The sequence below is a fragment of the Wolffia australiana genome, chromosome 9 (genome assembly GCF_029677425.1).
Source record: "Wolffia australiana isolate 7733 chromosome 9, ASM2967742v1".
NCBI classification, from domain to species: Eukaryota; Viridiplantae; Streptophyta; class Magnoliopsida; order Alismatales; family Araceae; genus Wolffia; species Wolffia australiana.
The window spans coordinates 10273646-10288490 of record NC_135843.1 but is presented as its reverse complement, the minus strand read 5'-3'; the positions used below and the strand labels follow the sequence as shown (position 1 = coordinate 10288490).

The 14845-nt window shown below is 37.3% G+C and overlaps 1 protein-coding gene across 3 annotated transcripts; it reads left to right on the top strand.

The window, feature by feature from the left end:
- Window positions 1–1210: 1210 nt before the first annotated feature.
- LOC144707698 (uncharacterized) lies at window positions 1211–3666 on the top strand. 3 transcript variants are annotated; one of them, XM_078580914.1, is made up of 4 exons: window positions 1211–1700; window positions 1958–2038; window positions 2541–2681; window positions 3018–3666. In XM_078580914.1, the coding sequence occupies exons 1-4, from the start codon at window positions 1303–1305 to the stop codon at window positions 3226–3228; spliced, it is 831 nt and encodes a 276-aa protein (XP_078437040.1). In that variant the 5' UTR covers window positions 1211–1302; the 3' UTR covers window positions 3229–3666. The 3 variants fall into 3 exon arrangements, with proteins under 3 accessions (XP_078437040.1, XP_078437039.1, XP_078437041.1); XM_078580913.1 differs by having other exon boundaries at window positions 1904–2038; XM_078580915.1 differs by lacking the exon at window positions 1958–2038.
- Window positions 3667–14845: the final 11179 nt, after the last annotated feature.

The window sequence follows — 14845 nt, the reverse complement described above, 5'->3', positions numbered from 1 at the left end:
GCGGAATTTGTTTCTGTACTACATTTAACAGATAATCAGTAGTTGACAATGTACTTATATCGTTTCTTAGAATAAGAGTCATTCTTTTATCTTTGCTAAATATTATTATAGTCTGAAAGGACCTAAAAGCAGGATGAGTATGTCTTTCCTCAGAAAATAGTAATGGAAAGAAAAAGTAAGCCTATCCTCGCTGTCCCCATTTTTTATATGCCTCCGAGCGAAGAGTTGCGCATTTCTTATACTTAATGCACTCTGCTTCTCTATAGCGTAAAGGGTACTTTCTTCAGGCAGTTATGGTCGTCCCTCAAAGATAACATACAGAGCGCTGTTGAGGTAATTACGACATGGGGGAACAGTTCCAAACCGGCTTTTTCTCCTCTCCCCCTATCCCACCACTCTCTACCTCTCCCTCTCGCTTGCGCTCTCACATCCCGCTTTTGTAAGGCTTTATTTACCTTTATCTCTTGTCCTCCGTCTCTATCTCTAACACAATTACACAAATACAAACTTTGTCTCCTTGTATGTTTATCTCTTTGTCTCGCTTACCGTCCCTCTTTTACTTGCCCTCTCTCTTTCTATATGCCATACACTCTCTTTGTCGCTCCCCATCCGCCCTCTCTCATTCTCTCACCAACGATCACCTGAAGGAGGTTGTCCCTTGGGGAAAAGCATTCTCCTCTTACATTGGTCGTTGGGTAGGTAATATTAAAGAATGTAAAGCCGAGAAGCGAATGGAATGTCAACGGTGTTAGTCAAAAAAGATTAAGCATACATGAATCTCTTGTGCTTTCTGTGTCCCGAAAGATGATATGGATAGAAAAATAAAGAGTACTCCATTCACGATTTAAGAACTTCTCAGGTCAAGCTTTTACGTGGTCTTACCAGCGCAATAGATGGAGAGAGGAAACTAAACATACTTCGGGGATGATGTGAGAGAAACAAAATGAGTGAGGGTAGAATGTAGGAGAACGAACGAAGCGGTAAAACAAATCTAACACAATATATTAAAATAACCCCCCAATAAAATAAACACAACTCCTTGTTCAACAGTGTGCTGGGTCAGGATACACGCTCAGCTGACGTTACCCTTCATTGGTTCCTGCAATAGGTCTACGATATTTTTCTTATATTATTTCATGCTCCGTCTTTGCTCCTATATAGACAAGACCAAGAGAGTTGATTACTTCGCACAAGTTTTCGAAGAAACGGCATTTCTAAGCTCGAGGTCTTGTTTCGATCCGATGATTTCCAATCCATCACCTTGCACTTAAGAACTTATTAGTCGGTCTCAGAAGCTCTTCCATGGAGGACCTGTGCGGTAGCCTTTGGGAGAAGACCACCGCTGGCACGGGCGATCTCGGGGACGTTGTCGGCCATGGGAGAAGCGGCTCTGCAAATAGATATTCCCCACGTGTCGTACACAGAACTTCGGACGAAGCCGATGACCCTTTTGGGGACCGATTCTCAAGCCTTCTAATCCCCTTTTCGTCGGATCTTGCGGGCGATAACAGTCTTATCGGCCCCTCAGAAACGATGGCGGAAATCGATGGTGAAATTTTTTCTAGGCTTCATCCAAATTCTTCTTTTGCTTCTGCTTCTGCACCCTCGATCTTTGTCAGCGATGTGATGGGGAGCTCTCTGGTCGACCATGGAGGACTTCAGATCTCATCGTTATCGCCTGGAAGTCCAGACTGGAAAAGGTCTTCACCTAGTCTTTTAATTTAATTTTCACATATTTACTTTTATGATTCTATGTTTCTTTGGACGCTAATCTTTTACTCACTGAATTATTCTGGCAAAACAAGGATTGGCATAGCAGTATGATAAATCGCATACTATCTTCATGTTCGTGACCATCTTCTTCTACGAATTGGCGACGACGTTAATTGTCAATTTTTATTAGGCATCCTCAAAATTATTCTTTTGCTTCTGCATCGGCACCCGTGCTCCTCGTCAGCGGTGTGATGGAGAGCACTCCACTCGAGCATGGAGAACTTCAGATCTCATCTTTATCGCCTGGAAGTCCGGACTGTAGAAGGTCTTCACCTGGATTTCTAATTTAATTTTCCCAGTATTCATTTTACCGTAGTTCTATGTTTCTTCCAAAACTGGATAATGTTATCAGCCCGGAATGAGTATCTCGTCGACTACTATTGATGTCGATGGATTTTTATTAAAAAGAATGAAAGAAAGATCAGAAAGAGGTTCGATCTTATTCCCTCCATTTTGGTTCGCCAAACTGTCAAATGATCTACATGTCTCTAATTCTGCGACTTTTACCAAGGGTTTGAAGGACACATCGCACTTGATATGGTTTAAACATAAATTCATTTGCACCAGCATGGTTTGCTTCGCGAGCTATCAGACATACAGTTTCGTAAAATCCATTATCTATTATTTGTTGAAACTCCGAAGGATCTGGTAAATAATTGTAGTTCATTTTCCTAAAGTATTTATTGAAATTCATCACATCGATGTATTCTATTTGTGGCGAGCTTAGCCCTAAATGGTGAGCAGACATGAATCTAATACTCTCGCAGGAAAAGCCATACAAGAAGAGTCGTCTGCGTCCCTGCACTAGAAGCTGGCAGCGGTAAGCCAGGCGGAGATGTGATCCCTCCAGACCTCTGGGCATGGAGAAAGTATGGTCAGAAGCCCATTAAGGGTTCACCTTATCCAAGGTAATTATGTTTTGCACATGGTTATTGAGTATGTATTACAACACGTTTCGTAGGAAACACCAGACATATGGCTTCATTCTTGAACGTTATCAGTGGCACATGGATTGACAAATATAGTTTTCAGCAGTAACCCCGAAATAAGTTTACAGTTTTGCAGATAGCTAAATCAGAAAATTATTCCAGGGTAAGACTGATCTATTATTTAATTTTATAAATCGGGGCATAAACACAATAGAGAGTTTTCCGACGGAACATTGATTTCTGAGTTCGTATGAAACTAGCGCAGAGAGTTTTCTCGACGAAATCTTTTGACGGCGGAGAATCATTTCGATGCAGGGGTTATTACAGGTGCAGCAGCTCCAAACAATGCTCAGCTCGAAAGCAAGTGGAGAAAAGTCGGTCAGACCCTACAATGCTGGTTATCACCTATACATCTGAACACAATCATCCATGGCCAACGCAAAAAATGTCAACTGTAGTAAGCTCACGGTCTACGCTACCTAGAAGCGATCTTTCAGTCAGTTGTCAACGACGAGGGAAGGGATAACTAAAGACGTCAAAGGAGAGAAAGATGACTCTACTTCCGTTAGACACTCGACGGGGGATACAGGATGGTGTCTATAGGCAGAATATAGTTACTTGTCGCCAACAATCTCGAGCATATTCCAGTTTTGTCCCTTAGTTCTCGCTTAGTAAAGTTCAATATTAATCGTTGAACGGTCAAGCTGGTCATCCTGTATGTCTTGAAAGAACGACGTTAGAACTAATACCACCTGAATTATATGAATGCGACTTACTGCCTTTCAACAACCCACACAAATCACTTGGGTGGCTATTTTGATTAATTAAGTCTAAAATATAATTACATTTAGGATTGTTTTCTGGAAATTACATTTTTTTATAGGAGTGTACATCAAATGAGTTAATGATCTTAGGAAATGGCATTTATGGTATGATTAACAGTTCCACTTTCCCACGAGGCAACGATTAGCCACCGAATAATTTATCTAGCTGTTAATGGGGTCTTCACAATAATCATGGGAAATCAAGAAGAACTGATTAATTATGCTCTCGTCTCTCCGAATGTCTTACTTTCGGACTACTTTTCTAGTTCCTTTTGGCCCTTTGTCTTTTTTTTAATTACACAAATTAACGTAGCCCTGTGTCATTTACCTTCTAAGACTGCTCCAAATATTTGAGCGATAGAAATTTAATTACTAAGGGAATAAACCGGGTGCCTAGCTCGACCCAGTTGGCACCAGTTAGCTCCGACGGAAACTGGATCCCTCGAAACTAGTTCCATGGCAGGATGGGACAGAAAGCTGAGAAACTGCAAGATCCCACAGTTTAGAAAACGTACGTTTCTCAGGTATGACAGAACAAGTGCCTTCCTTGGTGTCATTGCCCTAAATATGAGTGAATTTTATACGGAAGTGGCATAGACGAATGACAAAATTTAGGTCAATTGGAGCAACAAAACTGTTCTGTCGCGCATAGTCGCCAAAATCATCCAATATTCAGAGACCGACGAAAAGAAAAGATGAAAGAGGGAGGGAGGGCGGGAGAGATATAATGCCAATGCTGATTGTTGAACTTGAATAAATATGAGAAAACAGCATGTTTTGACGCCATTAATACTAGATCACGCTGGCCATTCTAACCGGACATATCTTTTATATTATTTCCATTGAATATTGTTACGAGTCCTTTGCGTGTGGGACAAATTTGGGGGATGCACATGCGCATGAACAGTCACGCATTCAGCCATGCACGCTTAACTTTTTTAAGTTCTTCCCGTTTTGACGTTTTCCATGGGACCAATTGAGCATTAAATCATAGGGTAATTGATAACAAAATCAAGGCTTTCCGTCAACCACGATCGTCTTGAATGAACGATAGTCGAAACAGTATCGCAGGCTGTATCACACTCGCTCTGTCATACTCATTCTCTCTCTCTCTCTCCATCTCTCTCTCACTCTCTCTCTCTCTCTTTTTTTCTCTCTCTCTCTCTCGCTCTCTCTGTCCATCTCTCTCTCTCACTCTCTCTCTCCCTCTCTCTCCCTCTCTCTCCATCTCTCTCTCTCACTCTCACTCCCTCTCTCTCTCTCTCGCTCTCTCCCTCCATCTCTCTCCCTCCCTCTCTCTCTCTCACTCTCTCTCTCTCGCTCTCTCTCTCCATCTCTCTCTCACTCTCTCTCTCCATCTCTCTCTCTCTCTCTCTCACTCTCTCTCTCTCGCTCTCTCTCTCCATCTCTCTCTCTCACTCTCTCTCTCGTTCTCTATCTCCATCTCTCCCTCTCGCTCTCCCTCTCTATTCTCCTTCTCCTATGCTCCTTCTCGATAATCAAATTCACTAGGAGAATGATGAGGACATATAAGTATCCTTTCACTCCAAACACCATCCTGGGTGGGTCTTACAAAGAAGGTATGTAATTTTTATTAGGAATGAATGAAGATGAGAGTTTGATCAAAGGAGGCATGTAACTTTTATTACTTTCCTTAGAGGCAAATTCAGACAAAAATAAGGAAACGCTAAAGAGTTAAAAAGTCCCAAACGTTTCTATAAATACCTCAAAACTAATATTAGACTTTTTATAAAAAAAATCACTGGTTAGCCTTTGTATTTTTAGTTTCATATGTGTGACCTCTATGATTTTTAAGTTCTGCTCCTTCCTCATTGTTTTAGTGGAATTCTTGAAATCCGGACAGGCTGGCATCCACTTGACTATAGAGACCAATGCATGACGAACGCGCGGTAAGAATATCCTAGAGTATAAATTTCAGGAATAACTTTTAATTTGGCTGAGGATAACGTCTAAGGTTGACACAAATCTGGTTTTATATAGTAGGAGGGAGAGTTCATCATGGACTGTTAATGTGGGACCATTCCCTTTGTTTTTTTGGCATGTGTGGTTTCCAATGACAATGACAACACGCAAAAGACGAAGGTTTTCCCCGGCCATTTGTTTTTCATTAAAAAGTGCTCAATGACCATAAGTAAGTTCCAGCCGCAGAAACTCGTTAGAAATGGTGGCCTTCTATCCTCTTCATTCTTTCATCATCGTCGACTGTTCCGAGTTATTGCCGCAGGATTCGAGCCTACCATTGCACGTTGACCTTCAGAAAATGAATGGGAAATCAGAGTCGGACATCAATCTTGGAGATTTGCTATTTATTAAGCATGTCAACAGTAAAGATTGAAACTTTCATGTGAATATTTAACTTTCAGACAGAGAGTTGTTGGGTAATCAACCTCGAGTCAGTTATTTTAGAGCTTTAGTCTTGAATGGGTCTATAGAGAGATGTGGGGGCAAAAGCTCAATTTAAGGAATGGACTGGGTGTCTTCGAAGACCAAGTCCTTGGACAGGTGTTTTTTGTCTCACACTTAGGCGCTAAAAACATTACCTATCATATTTTGAAACTTCATTTCTATATATGTTTTATTTTATTTGTGAGGTCTGATACAATAGATTGTATGCCGGAGTAGTGTATTACTTTTATTAGGTCGAGCAGTTTCGAAGGGTCTCCTATATATAACATATAGTTTGAAATAGGTTGAATTGGAGAAGAAGAAAAAAAGAACGCCATATGGGGCCTATACTAGATTCCTACTCAGGTAGATATATACCATTCAACATATCAAACTCATGCTGTCAAGTGGTAATCAGAATTTTCAGTCATTTTATTGAGGTTGCCTTAAACCATCTTCTCCCAAATTACAAGCAAATATATAACACCTATTTTTGTGGAATATAATTTCATATAAAACATTCCTTAAAATCTTCTAAACATCTGTATCATTTTTATCATGACATAAATATTGACTAAATTCCTGACGTACTTTATCCTTATTTTCCTTCTTTTTTCATATTTGTCCTTTGATTTAATACAAAATAATTTAACATTACTTAAAATCTTAAAACTAACATTGAAATAAAAGTTTGAAACTTTAATAAGCTTATGTAATACATAGTTTTCTAAGGTATTTTCTAAAGTTTATCCAGATATCATCATCTTCTACTGTCATTATAATCCTCAAAATATGGTATACCAACTTAGAATATCCAATTACTATTACTATTTTATTTGATTTTACAAAAGTCAAGTAAAGAAAATATTAAATATTGAATACAAATGGAAGACATGTTGAACTTTAAATCACAGTAAGCAACCTATCATTAAAAAAAGGATAAAATCCTAACAAAAAACATGACAAACAAAAGCATATATCTAGGCCACATTTGAAGCCGTACCCTTTTGCAATGCTCATTAATTATATCTAACTGCAAACAACATTGGGATTTATTTTTTTAACTTCTGTTGCCCCACCTCTGTTTCTGATCCCTGTACTGCGTCCATGTTTATAATTCGATGCCTTAATGAATCTTTTTTCTGCTTTACAATTTCTAAATTTTGTGGTATTCAGAGAAGAGAATTCACAATATTCTGTCCAGAGAATGATAAGAAATAACGGGGCATAATTTTATGTCTTTTACAAATTCTAGTTAGGTATTTTATAGGATCACTGTATCCCTACATTTCCAACACTTTTAAGCCCACATCTAACGTTTACTCTAGAAAGATTAAAAAAATATTGCTTGGAATGTCAGTTTGCATTTCATCACTCGTGCACACTGCTCGATGCAGTTATTTCCCAGTTGTTACACTAACACCTACAGCTACCTCAGGCAAATCAGGGACAAGATTAAGTTAGATCTTTGTTAACAGTGTTGTTCTTTTCCAGTATTAGAAGACTCCAGACAATCCTATAAACCTAAAAGAATCTTTTCAATCTATGCTTTTGTATATTGATGCTTGACATAATCTTTTTTAGTGTTTCTAGTTGAATTTTCATTTACTATAATTCCTATAAAATTGAAAATGGATAAAATTTTCCAATATAATGTATATCTGGAGCAAGATTCTCTTTTAATACCTAATTCCTGTGATTTTTTCTTATCACCTTAGTAGTTAGAAGATCGATAAATATGTTTGTTTCATCATAAGCTTATATGATATGTTGAACCCCAAGTCCTGTTTAATCAATCAATATGTTATGAGATATATTGGTAATTATGTAGCTAATGATTTGATTTTATTTGACTATTTTATAATGAGACTAACCCTACATATGCTTGTTGTGTTGTGGAAGTTTTTTTCTATTTTTAATTTTTTAATGAAAATATTTATTAAAATAAAAATTTTCCATTCTATATGTGAAAATGGCGAATGGAGAGGCAAAATTTCATCAAAGAAGTCAACTTATCAACTTTTAGTGTTGATATGAGATAGGATAGTCATTTATTCAACTAACACCATAGACTGAAGGCATACTTTCCTTGGTTGTGTCTTATTAAATACATGTAAAAACAACATTAACGGTCATCAATTCATAGATTTTTGCCCTGATCTTTGTATACAATATCCAATTCCATCTTATTACTTTACAGGTAGTCTGAAATTGTCATTTTTATTTCCCTGAATCTTACGCAAGAGTGTTCGAGAAATCCAAATTTGGTAATATGAGTATGAATAATGTAAGATGACACCTGGCATTGTAGTTCATGTGACAACAATGTAACTGTGTTACTTTTAAATTTTACTTAATTTCTCATCTGGTTGTTATCTATTCAATGATCCAGGATGCTTTCCAAGATCCAAATTTTTCATTGCCATTAAAAACACAATGAAACCTATGATGTATCGATGGCGTGAAATATTTTTTTGCTGTTTAAGGACATTGTAACTAGAGTATGCATATGTGAGGAAAGTTTAAATTACATCCTGACAATAAGTTATTATGCTTGAAATTTCCAAAGTTTTCTTACAACTATAAAAACTAGTAAAAGGATGTATTGAAATTACAACTTCTTCATTCATTTTATTAAATATTTACCATGTGTATTGAAACATTACAAACTATCTGATAACTCTTATACAACATGTAAATAAAATTATATATTCTCAAATGAAATTCACAATTTTGATATTCGTTTTTCTATCTGAATATGCAAGATACTAAAAAGTATACACTTGTTCGCTACTAGATGGAGGTCAAAGATTTAAAGAAGAAAAAAATCCCTATTTTATCAGATTGGCAGAATATATCAAAATAACCCATACTTTGAGAAATTAATTACATAGTTTGAATTTTGTTGACCCATGTTAATTCGATGAAGAATAAAAGGACCAATCAATGCTAAATTTCTAGCCATATCAGCCCCATAGTTTTTTGGATCATAATGAAAAGGGTATTAAATTCTGCGGTCATAGAGTGAAAATTGATTATATCCCTTTTATGATTATCATCGTTAAACCATGTCTGACTCATATGATGAGTAACCTTTGAGTATACACTTCAGTAAATTGATATGTATGAATGGAAGAATCGTATCATACCAAACACTGAATCATGTGGACTAAATTTGTGCTTGTGTGAATGATCTTTACATATAAAGCACCAAAGGTTACTTATGGTTGGATTCTTTCAAATTACGAATCATTCTATTACAAACATCATTGCCTTGGGTGAAGCAAGGACTTATGAAATATGAATGAAGGGTCATGATGGGATTTTATTCCTTCCAGATACGAGGAAGGGGTACACCAACGTTGAAGTGATCAAGCCCTTCAGAGAGGTAGCGGAATATCAAGAAACCATTATTCAGCATTTTACAATGCATTACCTGATGGAGGACCATCCAGTTGATCGAGCCCCGACCTGTCACCAGCCACCTCGTGGAGTCCGAGCCAATGTGAAGAACCCACACTTCCACTATCAGGTTTGAAAAGCGGCATTGTCGTCTTGCTTCATGGCATGTCTTTATATAATTTTCTTTTTCATAATCTTTGGATTGTCAGGAGGCCCCTCCTGCATGTTTTTATTTTAATTGTGATTAGTGGCCATCTTTGGGGGGGGAAGAAATCCATATTGGGCTTCTACTCCCCCTAAAGATCCCTTTTAAGGGGAAGCCCAATAAGCTTTCCCCCTTAATAGGGGGTCCAATTGGGCCTCCCACAACTGCCACTCCCTCTCTATAAAGAAGGGGGAGGGGTGCTTGTCTTTGTTCAAGAATCCAAATCTCGTTTGTGTTGGTAGCGGTTATTGTATTCTTGGTAAAAAAGAGTTCAAATTTATGTTGGGAGGATAGCATTCCTGTTCGACAATATTTCTTCATTGAAAGAGGCCTCACCGGATTCGTGTCAGCCGAATTGGTTTTCTTCTTGGCCTTTTGATCATCACAGATTTTAGATTTGCCTCTACTCACTTGTACAGGAATACCCGACAGGATTCAGCCTACAATAATGATCATCGATCATTTCACCGTCCTGGTCTTTTCATTGCACATCGGCTCACCCGACGTATATCTGAGGACTGATTTGAACCACCGTGTCGATCAATCAAGGAAAAGAAATGCGGGCAGAAATCATCTTGGACGGTCGATTTCTTCGACTAGTAATTCCCCTGTGATTCGTCTTCAGACCAGGCCATTAGGACTGAGAAAGGTCTGCCCAATTTGTACTTCCCCATTGGTCCTGCCTTTAGGGGGAGTTTGTATCTCGTAGATCATCTGATCTACTTGTAGATTACACTGTTGGTCCCTTATTCCTACCAGAATCCTATAAGTTTGCTGGTCTCTGCAAAGACCTGCATTTTCTTCAGGTTGCCGAGGTTTTGGAGGCGGTTTAGCACCGTCAAATCTCTGCTCTACGGTTCATCTCCCAATCGAAAGTTGATCTAGGTGCCGCTGATGTTGATCAGGCCCTAATAGTCAAACGATCCGCACATCGTGCAGTGACCATCCTGCCGATTGATCCGTCATCCTGGGAAATATCTGCCCAGGATGGTCGTCCGCCGACAGATCTTCATTCGGTCACTGTCGACAGCTATCCCCGACGATTATCAAAGGTCAATGAAGAGAATCGTACTTCTCGCGTAGCAGCGTCAATAACAGGGGTAGAAGAGAAGGAGAGAGTTGAGAGAGTTGACACAAGAGTAGTTGGAATGTAGATCCTTGCTTAATCCATGAAACTTCTGTTAACAATGGGTTTGTATTTATAAGTAGAATAGTAGCCATTGTATAGTACGAATATATGATTTAATCATAGCCGTTGTAACAGAACACAACGGCTATAACGAAACAAATCTTATCCGTTGGATCTCTCCTATCTATATGTAATCCTAACGGCTATCTTTAATCCTATCCAGATGTGATCCTAGCAATCTAAGTCTGAACTTACGTTTAATCCTATTCACTATTTCCTCTAACGGGTATAGGGATACGTGGCCTCATTTTACTAGCTAGTTCTTTATGTGTGATCCTATTGGCTCATACCTGATCATTCCAAGACCTTGACTCGCCTTGAACGGTACTGGTAGGATGAACGGAGTTAGAAACTCCGTTATTAGTCAAAATCTTTTGGAATTTTGATTATTTCTGAAGTCGTTCTATTTGAGAGTATCAACTTCTCTCGATCTGGTTTTATCGAGCCGTCTCTACGGGCTGTCAATATCTGCCACTGTTGACCATTGCCATCTCGAGGAACAGAAAAAGCCTACTTGTCTACTATCTGCTGGTGGGTTCTTCCTCATGGATCAACCTGGTGTTCTGCCACGAACGGAGTACTGCGATCAGTTTGTTTACTTCCATCCGAACCCCTTGAATTTTTAGCTTAATTACATCCCTCAGTACTGGTTTTATATTCCTCCTATGCCTCGAGCGAGTCTAAAATGTGATTATAGGTTTAGCCACCATATCTAAAATGGAATAGGGATTTTCTTGTCGGTATTGGATCTGCTTGTTTACATCATCAGTGTGGACTGTCTTGGAGTAGGATTGTCCCCCATTATGTCATTCTCTCGAGCGGAACATGTGGGTCATTTGGGAACTTGATCGTGTCAAAACCTGTCATGTGTTGTCCAATTGAATTGTGCCTCCGGTCATCCAACAACTGACATACTTCTCGTTAATATTTTCTCAAATCATATACATTATTTCACGTCATTAACATCACATTTAGTGCTTATCCTCTGGACGTAACACGAAGCGTCAATTCCGACCATTGTGTTACATCATTGCCTCAAACTTAGATGACTGATTAAGGGTTGGTAATTGGCCCAACCCTAAGTCTTCTATGTAGCATTGAATCTATAAGAGAGTATCATTATAAGGTAATCACTAACACTAAAGATGAGGAACAAATGCATTTTATTTTTTGTGTCTTCAATAGCACAAGGTGAAGCTTGCGACCCTAGGGAGAACCCCAACCCAAGACATTCACTGCATTCATGATTTATTAGTCTCTATGAATGTTGAAAGATCTGCGTAGATTTTTTAGGGGTTCTGCTAAAAATCTTCCATTAACTTTGAATTGGAAAAAACCTGAACAAACTTTTCTATGCCAAAACCTTTTATGGTGCCAAAGGTTCTTCTGTTTTCCTATTGGGCCCTCTTAGCTACAGGAATGGCTGTTTTGAGATCATCATGATAGTAGATTAATAAAAAGAACAACATGGAAGATAAAGATGGAGGATATATGATGTGTTGAAGACTACATGGATCAATCTAGGCCGCAACACAAAAATAGCTCAATTACATTCTCTTGAAAAATAAAAATAATTGATCATCAATTTTATGTGTCATTATCATTCTATTTAAAAGTCATAGTTCATCATTTTTTTTAATTTGGTCTCTAATGGTCTGATAATATAACATAAATAATAATCATTATGTTTATTATTGTACAGAAAGTTTATATTTATAGGGATTGACTCTGCTTTAGAACTTTATTTTCTTTTTCCTATCGATCATAGTATTCGGATCTTTGTCTTGGACATCCTTTCCATTCACATGGTTTCCAAATCATATGTCTGCTATATCTTATAAGTTAGAAGTGGTCGCAAACTTTGAGAAGAAATAATTTTCAATGCAGTACTGTTAATATCTGAATTTGAGATTTTTGGTATTCCTTGTAGATCCCTATGCTCGTAACCGCATTACACTTTCCTTTACCAGTGCTGAAAATTATATAAAACATGACATTCTCCTAAAGGTTAACTTTTTTTATACAAAACATTTCTCAGGTGTGTATTTAAAATGTTGTAAAATGGTTGTATTGTTAGACTATCACACAAAATATTGATTTAATAACTTTGAATTCAAATTGGAGAGTAACTTTGAATATCCGTCTGACACTTAGTTTTTTAATAAACATGGGCATCAATATATGATAGGGTTGAGATTCTTTTTGGGTTACATGATAATAAAACAAAATCATTATGTTAACTACAGACACATTGTTATATATTGATGCTAACAAATTATAACATATGTTTACACATTTTTCAGCACATTTTTTGTGTCGCGCTCAATGAGTGGACTACTGGTTTCTTGAAGAATGCACTTTATCCACATTTATGACAATGTGTTTTCAATAGGTATTCTGATACATGACATTTTATCTATAATATCTTACCCAAAACATTCTTTATTTATTGCAATAATCAATGGCACATTTTGACCTAGAAACATTGAACTTGTCACTAAAGTGCTCAATAACTAATTCATAAAGGAATTTGAAAATATATTTATCTTTTAATTAGGATGAATGACATATGTCGTGTGCAGTTATCAACGAAAATAAGACACCATTCCTTGTTAAAATAAACATTTGAGGTTGCACCCAATGTAGGATTATCAATGACTTGACATGGGAGCCATTATCGAATTATACATGGAGTGCATTAGGATATTTAAGGTATTTTAAATTCATACTAGCTATAATGGCATTTATAACTTATTGAAAGTAAATGTGAAAAACAATTTGGAGCGTGCTAACAGAAGTGATTCCCTGCCGTTTGTGGACTTGCTTCATAACATGTGGATCCTTCCCATTTTATTTTTCCATTAAGTGTGGAGTTTGTTTAGTGTGTGAATGATGGTTGAGATATTCATGGATATTCTCTTATCAAATCTTCCCATTGGATTCCTTCTGGATCAGTGAGAACATCGAATTGGTTAACATCTACATAATTGGTAAATTTACACACTATTAGCAATGTTGAAATATATAATAATTCCCTAAAGTATTTTAATTGGATATTTCCTATTATTTTGATCCATTATGACCCAAGAGCTTCTTGAGCCTTCCTATCATTAGGGTATGGGCTATAAGATAAGGAAGTTGACGATTTGGCGTTACATAATCAGTAGAACCTGAATCTAAATCGCATCTTTTGTATTTTCCTCATTACTCACCACAAATAACTAATGAGCGAAAGAGGTTATGAGGAACATAAAATAAGAGCGCACTAGTGAAATAAACCCAATTGTAAACGTTTTATGTCCATAGGTTTGTTGATCGTTCCTTGCTTTACCTTTACTGTGTGGAGCAGATGTGCTTGATGTTTTTCCATGTTGATCTCCATATGCAAGGGGAAAATAACATAGATTTCACAGCTTATGGGAGATATCTTTCTGCACTTTAAAATTAATAGCAAGGATTTTCCATTCAATTATTAAATACATACCATACTTTCCTACAATTAAGTGTCTAATATATACTTAAAAATAGTAAAAAATAGTAAGCATGATTATATAGTATACGTACCCTGCTTTCCTAAAAGGTTATGTACACTTCCCTTGCCTTATCCTAGTCAACCTTTGTGTCCAGCCTATTTACCTAAGGGTCATGGTAGGGTAATATGTTTGTAGATAGTGGCATAAAACAATTAAAAGACGTTATTGCCTTAGTTATCCCTTAGAAAGTATATTAGTTAAATAATCTAAAGGTGTCTTTCAATTTCTATAAATATGAAAGATATTCAAATGTTAGCCTATTATAATATAGTATAAAGATAATTACGCATATAATGGTCTTGAACTATGGTACTAGCCCAGGACAATCTGAAGATGCAGCTTAGATCATCTATCCAGCGGCCTGTATTAAAATATCAGTGGTCGAAGTGGTGATTTGGGTGATATTTGATCCTATGGTAAATGGCATCACAGCCACTACACATTCGTCTGCTATCATGCCTATGCTGATCAAAGTTTATGATGCCAATTATGACAACGTTTTTAGCCTTACATGACAAATATGATGGGTGATATATGTTTAGTCTATTGATGAGTCAGCTATTTGGAGCACTTTTCAGAAACTC

Excerpts from the sequence above, each read along its gene's own strand:
- LOC144707698 (XM_078580913.1), top strand. The coding sequence starts at position 1,303 with ATGGAGGACCTGTGCGGTAGCCTTTGGGAGAAGACCACCGCTGGCACG. Across the intron at positions 1,701-1,903 it reads GGAAGTCCAGACTGGAAAAG|GCATCCTCAAAATTATTCTT; the intron begins GTCTTCACCTAG and ends AATTTTTATTAG. Across the intron at positions 2,682-3,017 it reads AAGGGTTCACCTTATCCAAG|GGGTTATTACAGGTGCAGCA; the intron begins GTAATTATGTTT and ends ATTTCGATGCAG.